General features: G+C 43.6%; 1 protein-coding gene across 4 annotated transcripts in view; it reads right to left on the reverse strand.

Moving 5' to 3' along the window:
* The window catches only part of SDK1 (sidekick cell adhesion molecule 1), a 601127-nt gene that overhangs the window by 249186 nt on the left and 330693 nt on the right, over window positions 1–21248 (reverse strand). For all 4 annotated transcript variants that reach the window (XM_070761314.1, XM_070761317.1, XM_070761313.1 and 1 more), the window contains exons 9-13: window positions 18383–18577; window positions 14704–14820; window positions 12922–13089; window positions 9238–9340; window positions 4855–5031 (exon numbers count right to left, since the gene is read on the reverse strand). In XM_070761314.1, the coding sequence (XP_070617415.1) occupies window positions 4855–5031; window positions 9238–9340; window positions 12922–13089; window positions 14704–14820; window positions 18383–18577 (760 nt within the window). The remainder of the gene's footprint in view (window positions 1–4854; window positions 5032–9237; window positions 9341–12921; window positions 13090–14703; window positions 14821–18382; window positions 18578–21248) is intronic.

Below are 21248 nucleotides of genomic sequence, written 5' to 3' on the forward strand. Positions count from 1 at the left end.
AGAACTGGACACAGTATTCCAAATGTGGTCTCACCAGCGCTCTATATAGCAGGATCACAATCTCCCTCTTCCTGCTTGTTATACTTCTTGTTATATGTTCTCAAATGGGCACCGGAGATGTCAAATTACACATGCCAATCCTTTGAAGGAGGTTCTTCAGAACACCGCAGGAGCACACCGGAGGTCTCCAACCTTGGCAACGTTTAAGACCTGTGGACATGCTGGCTAAAGGAATCCTGGGAGTTGAAGTCCACAGGCCTTAAATTCACTGAGGCTGAACCCCCCTGCAGTACGCTCTGCACCTCCTTTTGCGATCATTAAAGCAGCCGCATCTGGGAAACAGGGAAGCCAAATGCCTGTCGATGCCCAAACAGGCAGGGCCAGCTGGGAACCGCTTTGCCAGCAGCTGCGTGAGCCAGGAAAGGCCCTGCCTGCTTTAACAATTCAAAAAGAGCCGCTCGGTATGCTCTCCTGTGCTTTCCGAAGCTTTCTTTCAAAGGATTTACCGTATTTTTCAGAGTATAAGACGCACCGGAGTATAAGGCTCTCCTCGGAGTAGAGCCTTCTCTGTTGCCGCCCCGGTTCTTTGGAATCAACTCCTACCCGATGTCCCACCCCGCTGGCTTTTTGGAAGGCCACGAAGATCTGGCTATGCCGGCAGCCTTGGGGGCCCTAAATTAACACTTGGGATGGTGTAGGGTTTCCTGCTTGAGCAGGGGGTTGGACTTGATGACCTACAAGGTCCCTTTCAACTCTAATAAATAAATAAAACACCAACCTGGCCACCTGTATGAATATGACTGCGTGAATGGTATGTATGTGGGTTGGTGAGTTGCTTTCTTATGAGAGTTAATTAGGGTTTTGGAATTATATTTTTTCTTGACTTCTTCTTAGGGTTATTTGTTATTTTATATGGTAATTTTATATTGTTGTAAGCCACCCTGAGTTCTTGGGGATTTTTCCTTCCTTCCTTCCTTCCTTCCTTCCTTCCTCCCTCCCTCCCTCCCTCCCTCCCTCCCTCCCTCCCTCCCTCCCTCCCTCCCTCTCTTTGAGTTGAGACAGGCAGGGTTCCCTTGGGTCCCATTTGTTGGGGGTCAAGGGAAAGGGAGGGTCTTGCCTTCTCTTTCTGCTCAAGATCTCCAAAGACAATTGGTGGGCCACTGGGTGACACAGAATGCTGGACTCCATGGGCTTTGGCCTGATTCAGCAGGGCTCTTCTTAGGTTCTTAGGTTCTCTCTGTCTTTCTCCCTCCCTCCCTCCCTTCCTCCCTCTCTTTGAGTTGAGGCAGGCAGGGTTCCCTTGTGTCCCATTTGTTGGAGGTCAAGGAAAAGGGAGGGTCTTGCCTTCTCTTTCTGCTCAAGATCCCCATGGACAATTGGGGGACCACTGTGGGACACAGAATGCTGGACTCCATGGGCTTTGGCCTGATTCAGCAGGGCTCTTCTTAGGTTCACTCTGTCTTTCTCCCTTCCTTCCTCCCTCCCTTCCTTCCTCCCTCTCTTTGAGTTGAGGCAGGCAGGGTTCCCTTGGGTCCCATTTGTTGGGGGTCAAGGGAAAGGGAGGGTCTTGCCTTCTCTTTCTGCTCAAGATCCCCATGGACAATTGGTGGGCCACTGTGGGACACAGAATGCTGGACTCCATGGGCTTTGGCCTGATTCAGCAGGGCTCTTCTTAGGGTCTTATGTTCTTACGTAGATTCTAGAAATGATCACACTAAGGAATTCCTCTGTCCTGTTCCACAAAACTATGTTGATTCTTTCAAAACCTGCTTTTGTTGCTCAGATGGAAGAAACTCAGCCAAGGAGCGATGAATTCAAGTCCCTTTCAGTTGCATGACAACGTTTGAATAGGGAGAAAAATAGGCAAATGCAACCCTTAAGAAGGAAAAATCTGACGTATTGGGGGAGGGAATGCTGGCTATTCAAGAGATCAAAGGACCCGGGCATCTTTAGAGAAAGGTTGGCTCGTTAGAAGTACATTTTCTGATCGATTCGTGAACTGCAATAATAAGATCCAATCATCTTGCAATTTCGCCGTGCAATTTAACACGACATGCGGCACTCTGGGCAGGTGCAAATACATTTTGCTTGGCAGGGGGAGGGAAAACACACACACACACACACATGCAACTTTTTAATATTGTTGTCATGTACAGAGACTCATGTTTGCCACCTTTGCAAAGCCTGCTTCCTTTGTGGGGCTGGCTGTAGGTCCAAAATGAACCGTTAAGAGGACGTGTTTAATACAGGCGGTTCTTGACTTGCAATCATTTGTTTGATTAGAGGACTTGAGGCTGAGACATATAAAGAACGGTTGCAGGAACTGCGCATGGATAGACCAGGGGAGACATGAGAGCAGTTTCCCAATACAGTGGTCCCTCTACTGACGAGCTTAATTCGTTCCGTGACCAGGTTCTTAAGTAGAAAAGTTGGTAAGAAGAAGCCATTTTTCCCCTTAGGAATCAATGGAAAAGCAAATAAGGCATTCGATTGGAGAAACCACAGGGAGGGCGGAGGCCCTGGTTCCTCCCTGGAGATTCCTAGAGAGGCCTGACGGAGGCTTCTCCCCACCTTTTCTGGCCCTGTTTCCTCCCAGGAGATTCCTAGAGAGGCCCCACAGAGGCTTCTCCCCACCTTTTCCGGCCCTGTTTCCTCCCAGGAAATTCCTAGAGAGGCCCCACAGAGGCTTCTCCCCGCCTTTTCCGGCCCTGTTTCCTCCCAGGAGATTCCTAGAGAGGCCTGACGGAGGCTTCTCCCCACCTTTTCTGACCCTGTTTCCTCCCAGGAGATTCCTAGAGAGGCCCCACAGAGGCTTCTCCCCACCTTTTCCGGCCCTGTTTCCTCCCAGGAAATTCCTAGAGAGGCCCCACGGAGGCTTCTCCCCACTTTTTCCAGCCCTGTTTCCTCCCAGGAGATTCCTAGAGAGGTTTTTAGTTGTTTTATTAAATTGGATTGTTTCATGTTGTTTTTTATCATTGTTGTTAGCCGCCCCGAGTTTGTGGAGAGTGGTGGCATACAAATCCAATAAATAAATAAATAAATCTCAAATTTCGTTTTGGGTCAGGATTGACCCGAGGAGAACAGCAGGGTTAAACAAGAGCTCTGATCGCAACCAGACATCTGAGTGGAGAATGCATTTGTACAAACTAAGCTATGAACATGATGGAGCTAAGAATTCTCTTTGGCCATTTCGAGAACCTTTCGAGGAAATTTTATCTAATTAACGTTAGACATACATTTAAAAAAAATAAGACTAGTCGTGGTTAGTAGAGACAACTGTCATAATTTGGACTCCAGCTGGGAAGAAAAAGAATCCTGTCTCTTTGCGGAATGACGAACGTTAAACAGAGAGAACTATTAGTATTATTATGTAAACTAGCTTTTCCTGTGCAACTTTATAGTCGCTCATAAAATATTCCATTCAGGCAATTTAGTTCCATTGATTTTGAAAGTCTTTATGTGTGATGAATCTCCAGCAAAATTAAAACCTCCAGAGAGAGGCATACACTCAAAGAAAAGAAGACGTCAAAGCGAAGGAAGAAACAAAGGGAGAAGAAACTGCTTGTCATTTCACAAGTTTTATAAAAGAGAAGGAGCAGCTGTGGGTGGAGTTAAAAGAGGGATCAGCCTGGAATCCCTACAGAGGCGTAAACAGCGTCCAACTTTCTTTGAGTTCTGTTGACTTTTATCTAACCTCAAACAGGCATTAACTGTTAGTTGAGATTTTTCTTGTGTCTAAGAATGTCTACAGTTCTGGTCAATGCACCTCGAGGATATAATAATAATAATAATAATAATAATAATAATAATAATAATAATAATAACAACAACAACAACAACAGTAATAACAATAACAACAATAATAAAAATAATAGTAGTAGTAGTAATAATAATAACAACAATAACAACAACAATAATACTAATAATACTAATAATACTAATAATACTAATAATACTAATAATACTAATAATACTAATAATACTAATAATACTAATAATACTAATAATACTAATAATACTAATAATACTAATAATACTAATAATACTAATAATACTACTACTACTACTAATAATAATAATTTATTAGATTTGTATGCTGCCCCTCTCCGGAGACTCATGCTTTGTAAAGCTCTGAAGACCTACCTGTGCAGGTGAACATGGAGGGCCGTGAGAGACGAGATTGTCTCATGCTATGTATGATTGAATTGGATGAAGGGGCATGACTGTATATGGGGTTTTTAATACTTTTTAGTAATTTGTATAATTTTTATAGTAATTTATATTTCTTTACATATTGTTGCATTTATAATGTTGTACGCCGCCCTGAGCCACCTTGAGAAGGGCAGCATATCAATCAATCAATCAATCAATCAATCAATCAATCAATCAATCAATCAATCAATCAATGATTCCTAGAGAGGCACCATGGAGGCTTCTCTCCTCCTTTTCTGGCCCTGTTTCCTCTCAGGTGATTCCTATAAAGGCCCCACGGAGGCTGCTCCCTGGCTTTTCCGGCACTGTTTCCTCACATGAGATTCCTACAGAGGCCCCACAGAGGCTTCTCCCCACCTTTTCCGGCCCTGTTTCCTCCCAGGAGATTCCTAGAGAGGCCCCACGGAGGCTTCTCCCTGCCTTTTCCGGTTACAGTTTCGGGGGCTCGGGCTTGTAAGTGGAAAATGGTTCTTGAGAAGAGGTTCTTATCTAGAGAGGTTTGTAAGTAGAGGCGTTCTTAGGTAGAGGTACCACTGTATTTCCTGAAATATTTCATTCTTCTAGGAGAGGGGTCGGTTTTAACTTCAGCCTGATCTTCCGCACGTCGCATTCCCCATCCCAATGTGCTACGTGAAAACTTACATGACTTCCATCCTGGCCACCCGCGAATCATTCCCGCCCGAGGAGCTGACTTCGCAGGTGTAGTCGCCGATGTCACCTGACCACGTTTGGCCAATGATGAGGCTGCCGTCTTTCTCTATGGTGATTCGGGAGCTGCTGGATGGATTGATGACCACAGTATCCTTCTTCCAAGTGTACCTAATGGTCACAGGACATCAGATTAGTTCAAGTCAGCTGCCTAATTTGTTAAACATGACGAATGTGCTGAAATTACCTGGCAAAACCAGAGATAAATAATATAAGATGGGTGGACTTCAACTCCCAGAATCCCCTAGTCCAGCAGTAAGCAAAATTGGCTCTTCTATGACTTGTGGACTTCAACTCCCAGAATTCCTGAGCCAATACATGCTAGCTCAGGAATTCTGGGAGTTGAAGTCCATATGTCATAGAAGAGCCAACTTTGCCTACCCCTGCCCTGGTCATCCATGTTTGGGGAATGGCTGGGGAATTCTGGGAGTTGAAGTCCACACCCCTCATAAATTAAATTAAATTAACATTAAATTTTTTAGACTTCTAAGCCGCCCAACTCCTTGCAGACTCTGGGCAGCGTACAGTATTAAAAATAGTGTAATATAATAATAACAACATAAACAGTGATTAAAACCTTGTCCGGTTTGACAAAAATTGTGATAAGGGATACAACCCTACTTTACAGAGCTCAGATACAAATACCTCGGTTACTTTTGTGGGGAGAAAGCTACCACTGGCAATCGGAACCCAACTAGATAAATGGTCAAAGCAATGGAAACTGCAGTTTAATGTTTCCAAATGTAAAATAATGCACTTGGGGAAAAGGAATCCTCCATCTGAGTATTGCATTGGCAGTTCTGTGTTAGCAAAATCTAATCTGACTCTAAAGTGTGCAATAGGGTTGATATTCCTGGAGGGGTCTGTAATATGGTAAATGATTTAGCTTTACTAGATAAACGGTCAAAGCAATGGAAACTGCAGTTTAATGTTTCCAAATGTAAAATAATGCACTTGGGGAAAAGGAATCCTCAATCTGAGTATTGCATTGGCAGTTCTGTGTTAGCAAAAACTCCAGAAGAGAAGGATTTAGGGGTCGTGATTTCTGACAGTCTCAAAATGGGTGAGCAGTGTGGTCGGGCAGTAGGAAAAGCAAGTAGGATGTTTGGCTGCATAGCTAGAGGTATAACAAGCAGGAAGAGGGAGATTGTGATCCCCTTATATAGAGCGCTGGTGAGACCACATTTGGAGTACTGTGTTCAGTTCTGGAGACCTCACCTACAAAAAGATATCGACAAAATTGAACGGGTCCAAAGACGGGCTACAAGAATGGTGGAAGGTCTTAAGCATAAAACGTATCAGGAAAGACTTCATGAACTCAATCTGTAGAGTCTGGAGGACGGAAGGAAAAGGGGGGACATGATCAAAACATTTAAATATGTTAAAGGGTTAAATAAGGCTCAGGAGGGAAGTGTTTTTAATTGGAAAGTGAACACAAGAACAAGGGGACACAATCTGAAGTTAGTTGGGGGAAAGATAAAAGGCAACTTGAGAAAATATTATTTTACTGAAAGAGTAGTAGATCCTTGGAACAAACTTCCAGCAGACGTGGTTGGTAAATCCACAGGAACTGAATTTAAACATGCCTGGGATAAACATATATCCATCCTAAGATAAAATATAGGAAATAGTATAAGGGCAGACTAGATTTACCAGGAGGTCTTTTTCTGCCATTAGTCTTCTATGTTTCTATCATCGCCTAACCCTAAAATTTTACCCTTAAGACTATCCACTGTTGACCTCTCCCAATTCCTAAGCAGTCAGTAAGGGGCGTGCATAAGTGCACCAGTGTGCCTTCCGTCCCATGTCCTAGTATCATGTATATAAATATTATTATATCTTTGTGTATCGCCAATACATACTTGGCTAAACAAATAAATAAAAAACAAACAAATACTGTGCAATAAATAACTCATTTCAAACACGTTTGGCGGGCCCCAGGGGAAGAGCCTTCTCTGTGGCGGCCCCGGCCCTCTGGAACCAACTCCCCCCGGAGATTAGAACTGCCCCCACCCTCCCTATCTTTCGTAAACTACTCAAGACTCATTTATACCGCCAGGCATGGGGGAGTTGAGATAGCCCTTCCCCCTAGGCCATTACAAGTTATGCATGGTATGTTTGTGTGTGTGTATGTTTGGTTTTATAATAGGGGTTTTAGTTGTTTTTTATTATTGGATTGTACATGTTGTTTTTATTATTGTTGTTAGCCGGCCCGAGTCTACGGAGAGGGGCAGCATACAAATCCAATAAATAAATAAATAAATAAATAATAATAATAATAATAATAATTATTATTATTATTATAAAGGAACTTAGAACATGCTGTTGTTAAATACAATAAGTAATATATTAAGAAATATCAGAAACATAAGCAGATACAGTCAGTCGGTCATGGTATCTATGACAAAATTTCTGCAATTTCAACATTTATTGATTTGCGAAGGGCAAGCGTCTCAATGACTGAGATTAAAGTAGAATACTGAAGAATATTTATTATGCCAAACCTAGAATATTCCCTTTCAAAGCGGCTACAAAGGTTTCTTAGGCAACAGGTGAAAAATCTTCACTCTCGAAAAATACTGCGTAAATGTTAATTACACTTCTTAGGCTGGTCTTCGACCACAATAAAGATTTGATTAGACTTGGATAAAAGATTGCAAGGGGTTGAGGGGGGGGGGGGGTTTCGCCTCGTGTCCCCCCCCCTATCTGTGATTTTTTCATGTCACAGTTTGTAGAATAGAATTCTTGCTTTAAACCGTTTATAGTGGGACTTGTCCTCAGAATCCTACCAGCGTTTATGAGAACAAAAAGCATCTTCTTTAGTCAAGTCTACACATTATTCCTCTCTCTCTCTCTTTTTTCTTTTGACAAATGGCACTGTTTGATGTTTTCTAAAGGGAATGGAAGCATCTGCGTTAGATTTGGATATATCTATATTCATTCTTGTGTATAAAACACAGAGGGAAATCTTTTGACTCCCTGCTCGTAGAATTTGGTAGTTAAAAGATTCGTTTTTGTCTGGTGTAAGCTTTGGTTCTGGGTGGTTTTTCTCGGGGAGGGGAAAAAAATAATATCCGAAGCTTCTAAGATTCCCCCCTCCCCCCTTTCGAACCGATTTGCAAAACCAATTCCCTTAAATTGCTTTGGGTTTTATTCTCATTAAGGACCGGCTCGTGACAAGGCAGTTTTATTGATATTGTGTTAACCTTGACAGTAAATCATAGGACGTTGTATTGAAATCATGAAGTGGAACATAGCTCATTGTAAATAATGCATATGGTTGCAGCTGAAAAGTAAAGAGAGCTTGATGTGAATTAAGGGTGTGACTTTCTACTTCAGACTGGAATAGTTGGGAAATAGTATACTCTATACTATATTTCAAACTATTACACTAGACGACTCTATCACAGACCACCACTAACCACAAAATACTGGCCAGTGAACCAATAATCACCAACCATCAGACCCACCGCAGACCACACCTATGCAAAGGTGCATGGCAATATATACAAGTGTTGACCAATCAGGTCGTAGCCCATTCTACTGATGCACCATGACTCAGCATTCCTTCTACTTTACAATAAATACAGCATTTTCACATAGAATCATAGAAACATAGAAGACTGATGGCAGAAAAAGACCTCATGGTCCATCTAGTCAGCCCTTATACTATTTCCTGTATTTTATCTTAGGATGGATATATGTTTATCCCAGACACGTTTAAATTCAGTTACTGTGGATTTACCAACCACGTCTGCTGGAAGTTTGTTCCAAGGATCTACTACTCTTTCAGTAAAATCATATTTTCTCATGTTGCTTTTGATCTTTCCCCCAACTAACTTCAGATTGTGTTCCCTTGTTCTTGTGTTCACTTTCCTATTAAAAACACTTCCCTCCTGGACCTTATTTAACCCTTTAACATATTTAAATGTTTCAATCATTTCCCCCCTTTCCCTTCTGTCCTCCAGACTATACAGATTGAGTTCATGAAGTCTTTCCTGATACGTTTTATCCTTAAGACCTTCCACCATTCTTGTAGCCCGTCTTTGGACCCGTTCAATTTTGTCAATATCTTTTTGTAGGTGAGGTCTCCAAAACTGAACACAGTATTCCAAATGGGGTCTCACCAGCGCTCTATACAGCGGGATCATAATTTGCCCTCTTCCTGCTTGTTATACCTCTAGCTATGCAGCCAAGCATCCTACTTGCTTTCCCTACCGCCTGACTGCACTGTCCACTATTCACAATACTACCTCAAGTTGTAAATCCTGACAAGGACTTGGGTGACTGAGAATCGCCGTGTAGTAGACAACTCACCTGATGGAGATCCTCGGGTCGTGAGTAGCTTCACACTGAAGCATAGCTGTCGTCCCTTTAATGACGGTGCTGTCCTCAGGAGGGCGGGCGATAAATGTCCGATCTGGGGGGAAAAAAGATGACCCACAATTCAGGTCAAATTGCGTGTTTCCATCTTGGTTTGGGGTTTTGCCTTGGGAAGATACAAGCCGGATTTCTCATTATTCTATTCCCCAGTTCCTGAAGACAACGCACCCAAAGGGCCTTTGGCTGCAGGTTTTTAGGAAGGGAGTTGTGAAAAATCTCACCCGTTGCTAAGCTTTCGGGGTGTTGTTATTTTTCTAATGGGAGTGGGATGACACACAAAAAGGGCCAGGAGTTATAAGGAGGAGACATGCCAGTCTTGAAAGTACCATTTGCAAAGGGTCGAACATTTCCTTTTGAGGCGTCAGGGTGTGCAGAAAAAAAGCAACGTCACTTTAGCACCTTAATTGCACAAAGCTCAGTGGCCAAGATAGAGCAGGACATTAAAATGTGCTGTATTTTATGGGGCCAGTTTGGTTTATGTGCTAAAATCCCACTGCAGATCTTAGGTTCTCTCAGTCTCACTCTGAACTGATCTGATGTTGGATAACAAGTAGGTGAATGCTGGATTTAGCTATGGTCGGACCCCATCAGGAGGAGGAGGATGATACTACTACTACTACTACTACTACTACTACTACTACCCTGTTTCCCCGATAGTAAGACACCCCCGATTGTAAGACGTATCGGGGGTTTCAGGGGGGTCGGCTAATGTAAGCCGTACCCCGAAAGTAAGTCATATGTCTTACTTTCGGGGAAACACGGGGGTATTGCCGGGGGGGAGCCCGATGACGTCGCTTCCAAGCTCCCCGCGCGCCCCTCGCCTTTGCCTCACCGCGGCGCCACTGCCTCTTCCCCGGCTTGGCAAAGCGAAGGACGGTGCTGGTCCGAAGCGAGCCGAGCGGGCGGCGGCTTGCAGCGAAGGCGCTCGTCCCAGCAACCGAGTCCTGCCGAGGCTCAGCTGCAAGCGGCCAGCGAGGCCGACCGGCTCCGAGGCGAGCGGCCGGAGCTGCGCCCTCCTTCGCCCGCCTCCTTTCCGGCAGGCAGGTGGGGCTGCCCAACTGCGCAGAGCGGCTCCTCCCCTCCAGACACATGCTTCCCCGACACGCGTCTGCGGCTCCACGCGTGCACGCCGCTTGGAGCCCTGAGGTTGAACTTGGAAAAGGGCTCATGAGGCTCCTGTCCCGCGGCTGCCCTTCTGGACTCTGGGGAGATGCCTTCGGGAACGCGACCCTTTCAATTTTTTTCCAATGTAAGACATACCCTGAAAGTAAGACGTAGTGGGGCTTTTGGGGGTAAAAAGAAAGTAAGACACTGTCTTACTTTCGGGAAAACATGGTATTACAACTACTACTACTACTACTACTACTACTACTACTACTAATAATAATAATATCGCACAGACTGACTACAAGCATAGACATGATGCTGTGGCACAGATGATCCACTGGAACTTGTGCCGGAACTACCATTTACCAGTGGCAAAGAACTGGTGGGATCATAAGCCCGAAAAAGTGGTCGAAAATGAGCAAGCACAACTACTGTGGGACTTCCGACTTCCGACTGACCGAATTCTGAAGCATAACACACCAGACATTGTGATTGTGGAGAAAAAGAAAGTATGGATCATGGACATCGCAATCCCAGGAGACAGCAGAATTGAGGAGAAGCAGCTAGAGAAATTAGTGAAATACGAAGATCTAAAAATCGAGCTGCAACGACTCTGGCATAAGCCAGTGAAAGTGGTCCCAGTGGTCCTTGGCACGCTGGCCGCAGGGCCAAAGGATCTCAGTGGACATTTGAAAACCATCGGAATTGACAAAATCTCCAGCTGTCAATTGCAAAAGGCCGCTTGACTGGGATCGGCAAACATAATTCGCCGCTACATCATGCAGTCCTAGGTGCTTGGGAAGCGCCCGACTGGTGATGAAATACGAAATCCAGCATAGTGATCTCGTTTGCTGTGTTGTACTGACGTAATAATAATAATTAAACTAGCCATGCCCAGTTCCTGCAACCGTTCTTCAAAGGTTTTAGCCTCTGGTCCCCTAACCATCTTTGGATGCTGAGGTCTGGCCAATGAACAGCATTTTGGGGTGGTTTCCATCTAACCTGGTGCTTTGCATTTTCTTTCTGGATCTTTTACAGTGGTATGTGGCATACAGTAATAACATCAAAAGCTGATGTTGCTGCAGTATTACTGTCTTCCCAGGTTCATTTGGCTGCCTTCTTAACAAAGGATGAGAAGTTGCAATGAGTCAGGTCTACGGAGTAAAATTCGAGACCAAGCTACAAGGAATAAATTGGAACCACTTTATAATATGTAAATAGATATATTGCCTTTGAGTTAAAATGGTATATATAAAACATGCCCCCATTATGATGGAGGGGTACGAATGTTGCCTGGTGGTGGTCACCAATCACTGAGCACTTGTTGCATGTTGTGTGGGTGTTCTATATTTTAAAATCAATTTAAAAAGTTATTTTAAAAAAAAAGAGGCAGGTCTACGAATGCAGAAGCCACCTTAGAAGGCTGTCAAATACATATCCCAAAATAAACCACACGCTTCTTTCCAACGAGATTTTTATGGTGGTTCTCTCCACATTGCTTCTAAAAACCGTCACCTTATTGCTCAATGCCCGCTCTGCCCTCGTGTTTGTAATTAGATTCCAAATTAATCAGCTGCAAGGAGAGCTGATTAAGTCAAGAGGAACGCTGACAAGTCTTACTCAGTGCTGGGCTTCTGCCCTCAAGCAGTGGGGGTAGTAAGTTTACGCACTATTTATTGAATACTTAATTGTTTTTTTATTGTCCTTCCTTCTCTGGTACCTTAGTATCATCCTTAATTACTTTTAAAATAGGAAATAATTAAATAGTATGTTTTGACTCATAAATGCTTTAATCGTTTTAATCATTATCCAGAACTGAACTCTTATAGCAATGAAAGAAAGTCGAGCTACTTGCCTAACCTGTTATCCTACTGAACCTTGTGGGTTCGGTACAAAACCTTCAAATGTGACTGTGCTCCTCAACAAATAATGCCCTCAAGCAGTGGGGGTAGTAAGTTTACGCACTATTTATTGAATACTTAATTGTTTTTTTATTGTCCTCTCTTTTCTAGTACCTTAGTATCATCCTTAATCACTTTTAAAATAGGAAATAATTAAATAGTATGTTTTTACCCATAAGCGCTTTAACTGTTTTAATCATTATCTAGCACTGAGCTTTTATAGCTATGAAAGAAAATTGAGCTACTTGCCTAATCTGTTATCCTACTGAACCTTGTGGGTTCGGTACAAAACCTTCAAATGTGACTGTGCTCCTCAACAAACCATGCTGTCTATCGTTTGTCCTTTTTATGGCTATTCAAATAATGGGACTTAATCCACCGAAAAAGAGTCCAAGCACCTATTTGAAAACTTATCTTGGTCGGTAAGCCACTCTAATCACATGACTTTTAAGCCACCCCGCGGTCACATGATTGCCAAACCACTCCCACCCGGTCACATGGCTGGCAAGCCACTCCTACCTGGGTCACATGGCTGGCAAGCCACACCCACACAATAAGCCCCGCCCATAGCATAGTAGTAAACATTTTTGCAGCCTTTCTTTGGTCTTACTCCAGACGGTGAGCGAAGCAGAGGCATTCAGGGCGCCTTCGGAGTTGACCGTACAGCAGGTGTAGACGCCGGCGTCTCCGAGAAAGACAGGGGTGATCTGAAGACCGCCGGACTCCAAGAGACGGAACCTGGGGAGCTGAATGGAGCCACTGGCCAGAATCTGATTCCCTGGAAACACAGCAAGCGGAAACAACCTCAGTCCACTTGACTTGCAACACAGGAAGAGGGGTGGTGGTTTGGGGGGGGTGTATAAATTTTTGATTGTTTTTCACACCTTACAGAGATTCCAATTTACACACCTCAAATTAAAATACAATACAATACAATATCAAATGCCAAATTCTTAGTCAAATTTATTCAATTTTTTGCTAATTATTTTTCCAATTATTTCTGGTATGTATCATTCCTCCTGTGCTACCTCCTTTCCAAATGCTATCATCCGGATTTTAGATAATGTTCTTCGCTTTCATTTACCGGTATATTTAAAGTGCTATAGCTATCTACATTTTTTCTTGGCTATTTGCTATTTTTCCTAACTGTGCCATCATGCTCCAGTCCCTCTAAAGCGTTCTTTAAAAACACATTCCTACTTTCATTTGAAAAAAACCCCTCATTTTATTGTAACTGCCCTTAACAATAGAAAATATGCAAATTTACGTCTCTTTAAAAGCCCGGGAAGGAAAGAAAAACAAATAAAATTTAAAAAAGAGTAGAAGAAATAAGGACAGAGAAAAGAAGAGCAGAAAAGAAAAGGAAAAGAAAAAACACTATTCATATCGTATCTTAATCTATACATGTTGTGGTTAGCTCTGCCCCAGCTCCTGCCCCAAGGACTGTGGATGTGGGGGGAGACATCCACATGCGGCAGGCCTGTTTTGCCCCCGGTGGAATCTGATGATGAAGGCTCCTCTGACCAAGAAGACATGAGTGACAGGGAGGAGGAGAGTGTGGCAGACAGCTCAGAAGGAGATCAATTATCTAGCTCCTCCTTGGATTCGGAACAAGAGTTAATGATACAGCCACGCATGCGGAGAGCGATGCATAGGCAGCAACAACTGAGAGATTATTATCAAAGAAAATGAGGCCACCTGTGGTTGGGTGGGGCTGTGGTCATTAGGGAGGCTGCTATAAATAACAGCCTGTGGGTTTGGCCATTGTGGAGGATTATCTGATCCTTGTGTTTCGTGCCTGCTTTGCTGACTTTGACCTTTTGTGTGCTGATTTTTCCCCGCTTTGAAACTAAACCAGAGCAAAGTGTGTTTCACTTTGTGAAAGAAGAAGGGCTGTGAATTCCCTCCCAGCTGCAAGCTAAGTATCACAGAACTGATAAGGGACTTGTACCAATTACCAGTTTGTTTGGAGACCAGTGCTCTTTGCTATACCAAAAGAGGGCTTGGTTTAAGGGAATTTTCATTATAAAGAACATTGTTTTGAATTTTCAAACCTGTGTGTGTCTGAAATTTGTACCTGTGAATTTTGGGGAGGAGTCTACCAGAGAGCCCGACAGGACAATACATAGGAGGAAGGGTGGTTGTTAGAAATTTTAAAATACATTTCCTACTCCATTCATTCATTTCACTTCTTTCATTATATCAGTATATCATTTCTACTTTAACAGATCAAAATAAACATAAATCATTATTATTCCATTATTTTATGCGAAAAGTATCTTCCATTAAAAAAAAAACCCAAAGGAAAATATTAATGCTACTGCAATGTTCATCCATCCTGGTGAGCCACCACAATTGGAGTGGTTTCCTAGAAGAGTAGTAATCATTGTACCCCTTTTCCATGCAACGGCGGGCTTTGGGGCTCCGGAAACTTCGCATCTTAAGACGGCACTCATTCCTTCGGTGATGGTGGCGTCCATCGGGGGCCAGGTGAATGTGGGCGCGACATCTGGAATCGAAACCAGGAGTTTGGTTAAAAAGTGGCTAAGAGAGCCCTTTGAAAATTCAGAACTTCTTCAGAAAAGAAGCTAGAAGGGAAAGAAGACTCAGAATATTATAAGATTATGGTTATGAGGTTATGACCTATAAAGCCCTTCATGGCATCGGACCAGATTATCTCAGGGACCGCCTTCTGCCGCACGAATCCCAGCGACCGGTTAGGTCCCACAGAGTTGGCCTTCTCCGGGTCCCGTCGACTAAGCAATGTCGTTTGGCGGGACCCAGGGGAAGAGCCTTCTCTGTGGCGACCCCGACCCTCTGGAACCAGCTCCCCCCAGATATCAGAGTTGCCCCCACCCTCCTTGCCTTTCGCAAGCTTCTTAAAACCCACCTCTGTCGTCAGGCATGGGGGAATTGAAATTTTCCCTTCCCCCTAAGCTTATAGAATTTATACATGGTATGCTTGTATGTATGAGTGGTTATTTAAATTGGGGTTTTTAAGATTGTTTTTAATATTACATTTGTTTACATTGTCTTTTTATATTGTTGTTAGCCGCCCCGAGTCTTCGGAGAGGGGCGGTATACAAATCTAATAAATAAATAGATAGATGATAGATAGATAGATAGATAGATAGATAGATAGATAGATAGATAGATAGATAGATAGATAGATAAATAGATAAAAAAGAAAGAAAGAAAGAAAGAAAGATAGATAGATAGATGCGGGAGAATTTTTATAATTGGTTAGAGCAGGGATAGGCAAAGTTGGCTCTTCTATGACATGTGGACTTCAACTCCAAGAATTCCTGAACTAGCATGATTCTGGGAGTCCACAAGTCACAGAAGAGCCAACTTTGCCTACCCCTGAGTTAGAGGAAAGAAAGGATAAAGGAAAAGAAATTATATAGAAAGATAATTTAGGAAATATATTTAGAGAAATACAGTATGTATATGTGTTGTGGTTAGCTCTGGCCCAGCTTCTGCCCCAAGGAATGTGCAGGTGGATGTGGGGGAAACATCCACATGCCGCAGGCCTGTTTTGCTCCCGATGGAATCTGCCGACGAAGCCTCCTCTGACCAAGGAAGCGTGAGTGACAGGGAAGAGGGGAGTTTGGCAGACAGCCCAGGAGGAGATCAATCATCTGTATCATCCCTGGATTCTGAACAAAAATTAATGACACATCCACGCATGCATAGAGTGATGCATAGGAGACAACAACTGAAGGATTATTACAAGAGAAAATGAGGCCACCTGTGGTTGGGTGGGGCTCCAGTAATTAGTGCTACAGATAAAAGTGCAACCTGGTGTTTTAGCCTCATGGCAGTTTATCTGATTCATTGTTTCGTCAAGATCGTGGTTTTTGTGTTGTTCAAGATTGTGTGTGGACTCTCTGGACTTTAGAATTGGACTCAATTTCCCAGTTATTGGGTGAGCAATTGGATTGCATTTCACCTGTGCCTTGTGTGTACCAGAAAATCCCTTTGACATAGTATATGAGGGAGCTGTTTCTGTTTTTCTGTTTATAAAAACTTTTGGGTTTTCCTTTTATCGTGTGGTGTGTGTCTTCCTGGACTAATTACCCTGTAATTACGGGCGGTTGAAATGGCAGAACATATATGTATATACTTTATATACATATATATGTATATCTGTATATATGTTTCATACATAAGACATGTTTAATACAATATTTAAGTTTAAATATCTACCTACCTATTTAAATATATTACTTCAGTCTTATACTGACCTCATGACACTGTAAAAATGCACTACACAAGTCTGTTAGATTTGTCTATTTTTCTTATTCTATGTTTAATGTCATTTATTGTTCATGTAATTTTTCTTTTAATGTACATAAGGTAACAAAGTTTATTATTTTTTAAAGGAAATTAATATATAAAATTTAAAGAAAAATAGGCAAATATGTAAAAATGCGAAGCAACCCGTTAACAAAAATAAGGTAAAAATGGATAAATCTCCAATTGAAATGCAGATTGATTTATGCTATGTTTTTTAATTTGTCATTGTTATGTTTGTGTAGGTAAATAAAAAAAAATTTAAAAAGAAAGTCCAGAACAGTGGTGGGGGTTTTCCCCACTGTAGCCGAATATTGTGATCACCCTGAACGCCTCTTTGCAGGGTAGGGACCAAACGTTCATTGCTTCTTGCAGAAGAATTCTGCAACTTGGGGTGACCATCAGGGGATTTGAGATCAAGGCAAACGGTGGGCTTTCAAAGGGAATGGATGGATGGATCAAATTAAGCCAGGGCTGTTTAGTCTTCTGCAGGATGAAAAGCAATTTCAGTCTGACACCAGTTTGCAGGAATTAAATGTCAACCCGAAGAAGTTTCCATTTGATTCAACATATTGCCGTGTCCGTCCCTTCCATAATGTCTCTCAGCCTCTGAGGCAAAGGTTCAGGGGGAGAACGTTATTACCTCCACCTGAGAAAAGATCTATAGATCTATATATACACTGGGACCTCTACTTATGAACTTGACCAAGTTCTTAAGTAGAAAAGTTTGTAAGAAGAAGTAATTTTTCCCACAGGAATCAATGTAAAAGCAAATAATGCATGCGACTGGGGAAACCACGGGGAGGGTGGAGGCCCTGTTTCCTCCCAGGAGATTCCTAGAGAGGCCCCAAGGAGGCTTCTCCCCACCTTTTCCGGCCCTGTTTCCTCCCAGGAGATTCCGAGGGAGGCCCCACGGAGGCTTCTCCTTGCCTTTTCCGGTCTTGTTTCCTCCCAGGAGATTCCTAGAGAGGTCCCAAAGAAGCTTCTCCCTGCCTTTTCCGGCCCTGTTTCCTCCCAGGAGATTCCTGGAGAGGCCCCACAGAGGCTTCTCCCTGCCTTTTCCAGCCCTGTTTCCTCCCAGGAGATTCCTAGAGAGGTCCCATGGAGGCTTCTCCTTGCCTTTTCCAGCTGTGTTTCCTCCCAGGAGATTCCTAGTGAGGCCCCATGGAGGCTTCTCCTTGCCTTTTCCGGCCGTGTTTCCTCCCAGGAGATTCCTAGAGAGGCCCCATGGAGGCTTCTCCTTGCTTTTTCCGGCCCTGTTTCCTCCCAGGAGATTCCTAGAGAGGCCCCATGGAGGCTTCTCCCTGCCTTTTCCGGCCGTGTTTCCTCCCAGGAGATTCCTAGAGAGGCCCCATGGAGGCTTCTCCTTGCTTTTTCCGGCCCTGTTTCCTCCCAGGAGATTCCTAGAGAGGCCCCATGGAGGCTTCTCCTTGCCTTTTCCGGCCCTGTTTCCTCCCAGGAGATTCCTAGAGAGGCCCCATGGAGGCTTCTCCTTGCCTTTTCCGGCCCTGTTTCCTCCCAGGAGATTCCTAGAGAGGCCCCATGGAGGCTTCTCCTTGCCTTTTCCGGCCCTGTTTCCTCCCAGGAGATTCCTAGAGAGGCCCCATGGAGGCTTCTCCTTGCTTTTTCCGGCCCTGTTTCCTCCCAGGAGATTCCTAGAGAGGCCCCACGGAGGCTTCTCCCTGCCTTTTCCGGTGACAGTTTCACCAAGTATTCTAGCTAGGTGCCCAAAAACCTTGTCTTCATTTTTCCCAGCTGTGGAGTTCCAAACTTACTGGTGACTTCAAGGTAGGCATGGCTCTCAATCTCGCCAACTTCGTTCCTTGCAAAACACTGAAAGATTCCAGAATCTTCCGGCTGCGCTTTCCGGATTTGAAGAGTCCCGTTGAGTAGCACTGTGTAACGAGGATGGGCCCGTGGGCTGATAGGCACAGCGTCCTTGTACCAAGCGAGAATAGGCCGCGGGATGCCTAGGAGGAAAACTCAAGTTAAAGATGCGCTCTCTCCATGCGTGGACTTTATTATTTACCTCAGCCCCACTTCTGACAGAAATACAAGTTCTCCTCAACTTACAACACTTCATTCCAGGGACCCTTGGAAGTTTCGACGGCACTGACGAAAGCCGTTTATGACCGTTTTTCACACTTACTACTATTACTGTTCACGTGATCAGACACTTGAAAAGTGATTCATATTTTTGACGGCCCCTTTCTGACAAGCAAATTCTGTGAGGAAACCAGATTCGCTTAACAACTGGCCTCACAAAACTGAACGGCTGCATTTATTCACTGAACAACCGTGGCAAGGAAGGTCATAAAATGGGGCAAAACTCATTTAATAACCAAAAGGTTTCACCTAGCAACAGAAAGGTTGAGTTCAATTGGGGTGGTAAGTCAAGGATCCCCTGTAATTGATTTAAGGCACCTTTTATTCCTCAGGTGCAGAAAGTGCCCATGCCCATAATTTATTTATTTGTTTATTTGTTTGTTTATTTGTTTGTTTGTTTGTTTGTTTTATTTATTTTATTTTATTTATTGGATTTGTATGCCGCCCCTCTCCGTGGACTCGGGGCGGCTAACAACAGTAATAAAAACAATATGTAGCAATCCAATAATAAAACAACTAAAAACCCTTATTATAAAAACCAGACATACATACTGACATACCATGCATAAACTGTAGAGGCCTAGGGGGAAAGAATATCTCAGTTCCCCCATGCCGGACGGCAGAGGTGGGTTTTAAGGAGCTTACGAAAGGCGAGGAGGGTGGGGGCAATTCTGATCTCTGGGGGGAGCTGCTTCCAGAGGGCCGGGGCTGCCACAGAGAAGGCTCGTCCCCTGGGTCCCGCCAAATGACATTGTTTAATTGACGGGACCCGGAGAAGGCCCACTCTGTGGGACCTAATTGGTCACTGGGATTCGTGCAGCAGAAGGCGGTCTCGGAGATATTCTGGTCCGATGCCATGAAGGGCTTTATAGGTCATAACCAACACTTTGAATTGTGACCGGAAACTGATCGGCAACCAATGCAGACTGCGGAGTGTTGGTGTGACATGGGCGTTTTTGGGAAAGCCCATGATTGCTCTCGCAGCTGCATTCTGCATGATCTGGAGTTTCTGAACACTTCAATGCCTGTGGAGGGCAAAAACAGCTTCCCCCACCCCACGGAGGCCCTCTGGAGGCCGGAAACGCCCTGTTTCCCAACTTCTGGTGGGCCCAGTAGACTTGTGTTTCGCCTTCCAAAGGCTTCCCTGGAGCTGGAGGAGTGTAAAAAACGTCCTCTCTCATCCCCCAGGAGGCTCTCCAGAAGCCAAAAATACCATCACAGAGCCTCTGTGCGAGCCAAAAATCAGCTGGCTGGCCCACAGATGCATGTTGGGGCTGAACTAGGACAATGGCTCATGTACCAGCAGATACTGCTCCATGTGCCACCTGTGACACCCGTGCCATAGGTTTGTCATCACTGATTTAAGGCCTACTATAAGGAATCAGGGTCATTAGCTTCTGAACTTCCTTCTCACTGAATTTTAGGAATACAAGACCTTCTCTGTGGACAAGTGGGGAATGTGGCATTTTGGCATTATTATTATTTGAATTGACGGCTTTACTGTCCTGTAAAATATTAATCCAACCCCAAAATCTTCAACCTTAAATTATTAAAGCCCTACATGGCATCGGACCAGAATACCTCTGGGACCGCCTGCTGCCACACGAATCCCAGCGACCGATTAGATCCCACAGAGTTGGCCTTTTCAGGGTCCCGTCGACAAAACAATGCCGTCTGGCAAGACCCAGGGGAAGAGCCTTCTCTGTGGTGGCCCCGAGCCTCTGGAATCAAATCTCCCCGGAGATCAGGATTGCCCCCAGCCTCCTTGCCTTTTGTAAATTCTTTGAAAACCCACCTATGCCACCAGGCATGGGCAAATTAATATATCCTTAGCTGTTTTGTTTTATATATAGTTTGCTCAGGTTGTATGGTTGTTTGTAATAAGGGTTTTTAAAGCTGTTTTAATATTGGATTTGTATATGATGTTTTTGCTTGTTGTGAGCCACTCCGAGTCCTCGAAGAGGGGTGGCATAGAAATCTAATAAATTATTATTATTATTTTATTATTATTATTATTATTATTATTATTATTATTATTATTATTATTATTATTATCTACTGTTGACCTCTCCCCTTTTCTAAGAGGTCTGTAAGGGGCGTGCATAAGTGCGCTATTGTGCCTACCGTCCCTGTTCTTCTGTCCTATTATCCTTTTTATCACTTCTTTATTCTTTATTATCTTAATATAAGCTATAATTCGATACTTGTTTGACAAATAATAAATAAATCTCATGACTGGCTCAAGGTTGACTCAGCCTTCCATCCTTGCGAGGTGGGTCAAATGAGGACCCGGATTGTGGGGGAAATAGCCTAGCTCTGTTAAAATGTGCTATTGCTAACATGTTGTAAGCTGCCCTGAGACTAAGGAGAAGGGTGGCATAAAAGAATAAATAAATTAAATAAATAAAACTCAGCTTTTTTTTATAATGAAGCTTATTTTTTAAATAAGGCGACATCTGGAGCAACTGTCTTCATTTATCTCCCATAAATATGTATATTGAAGAAAGCACCATAAATGTAATTTATCAAGTTGCA

The sequence above is a fragment of the Erythrolamprus reginae genome, chromosome 9, assembly GCF_031021105.1.
Source record: "Erythrolamprus reginae isolate rEryReg1 chromosome 9, rEryReg1.hap1, whole genome shotgun sequence".
Classification (NCBI taxonomy): Eukaryota; Metazoa; Chordata; class Lepidosauria; order Squamata; family Dipsadidae; genus Erythrolamprus; species Erythrolamprus reginae.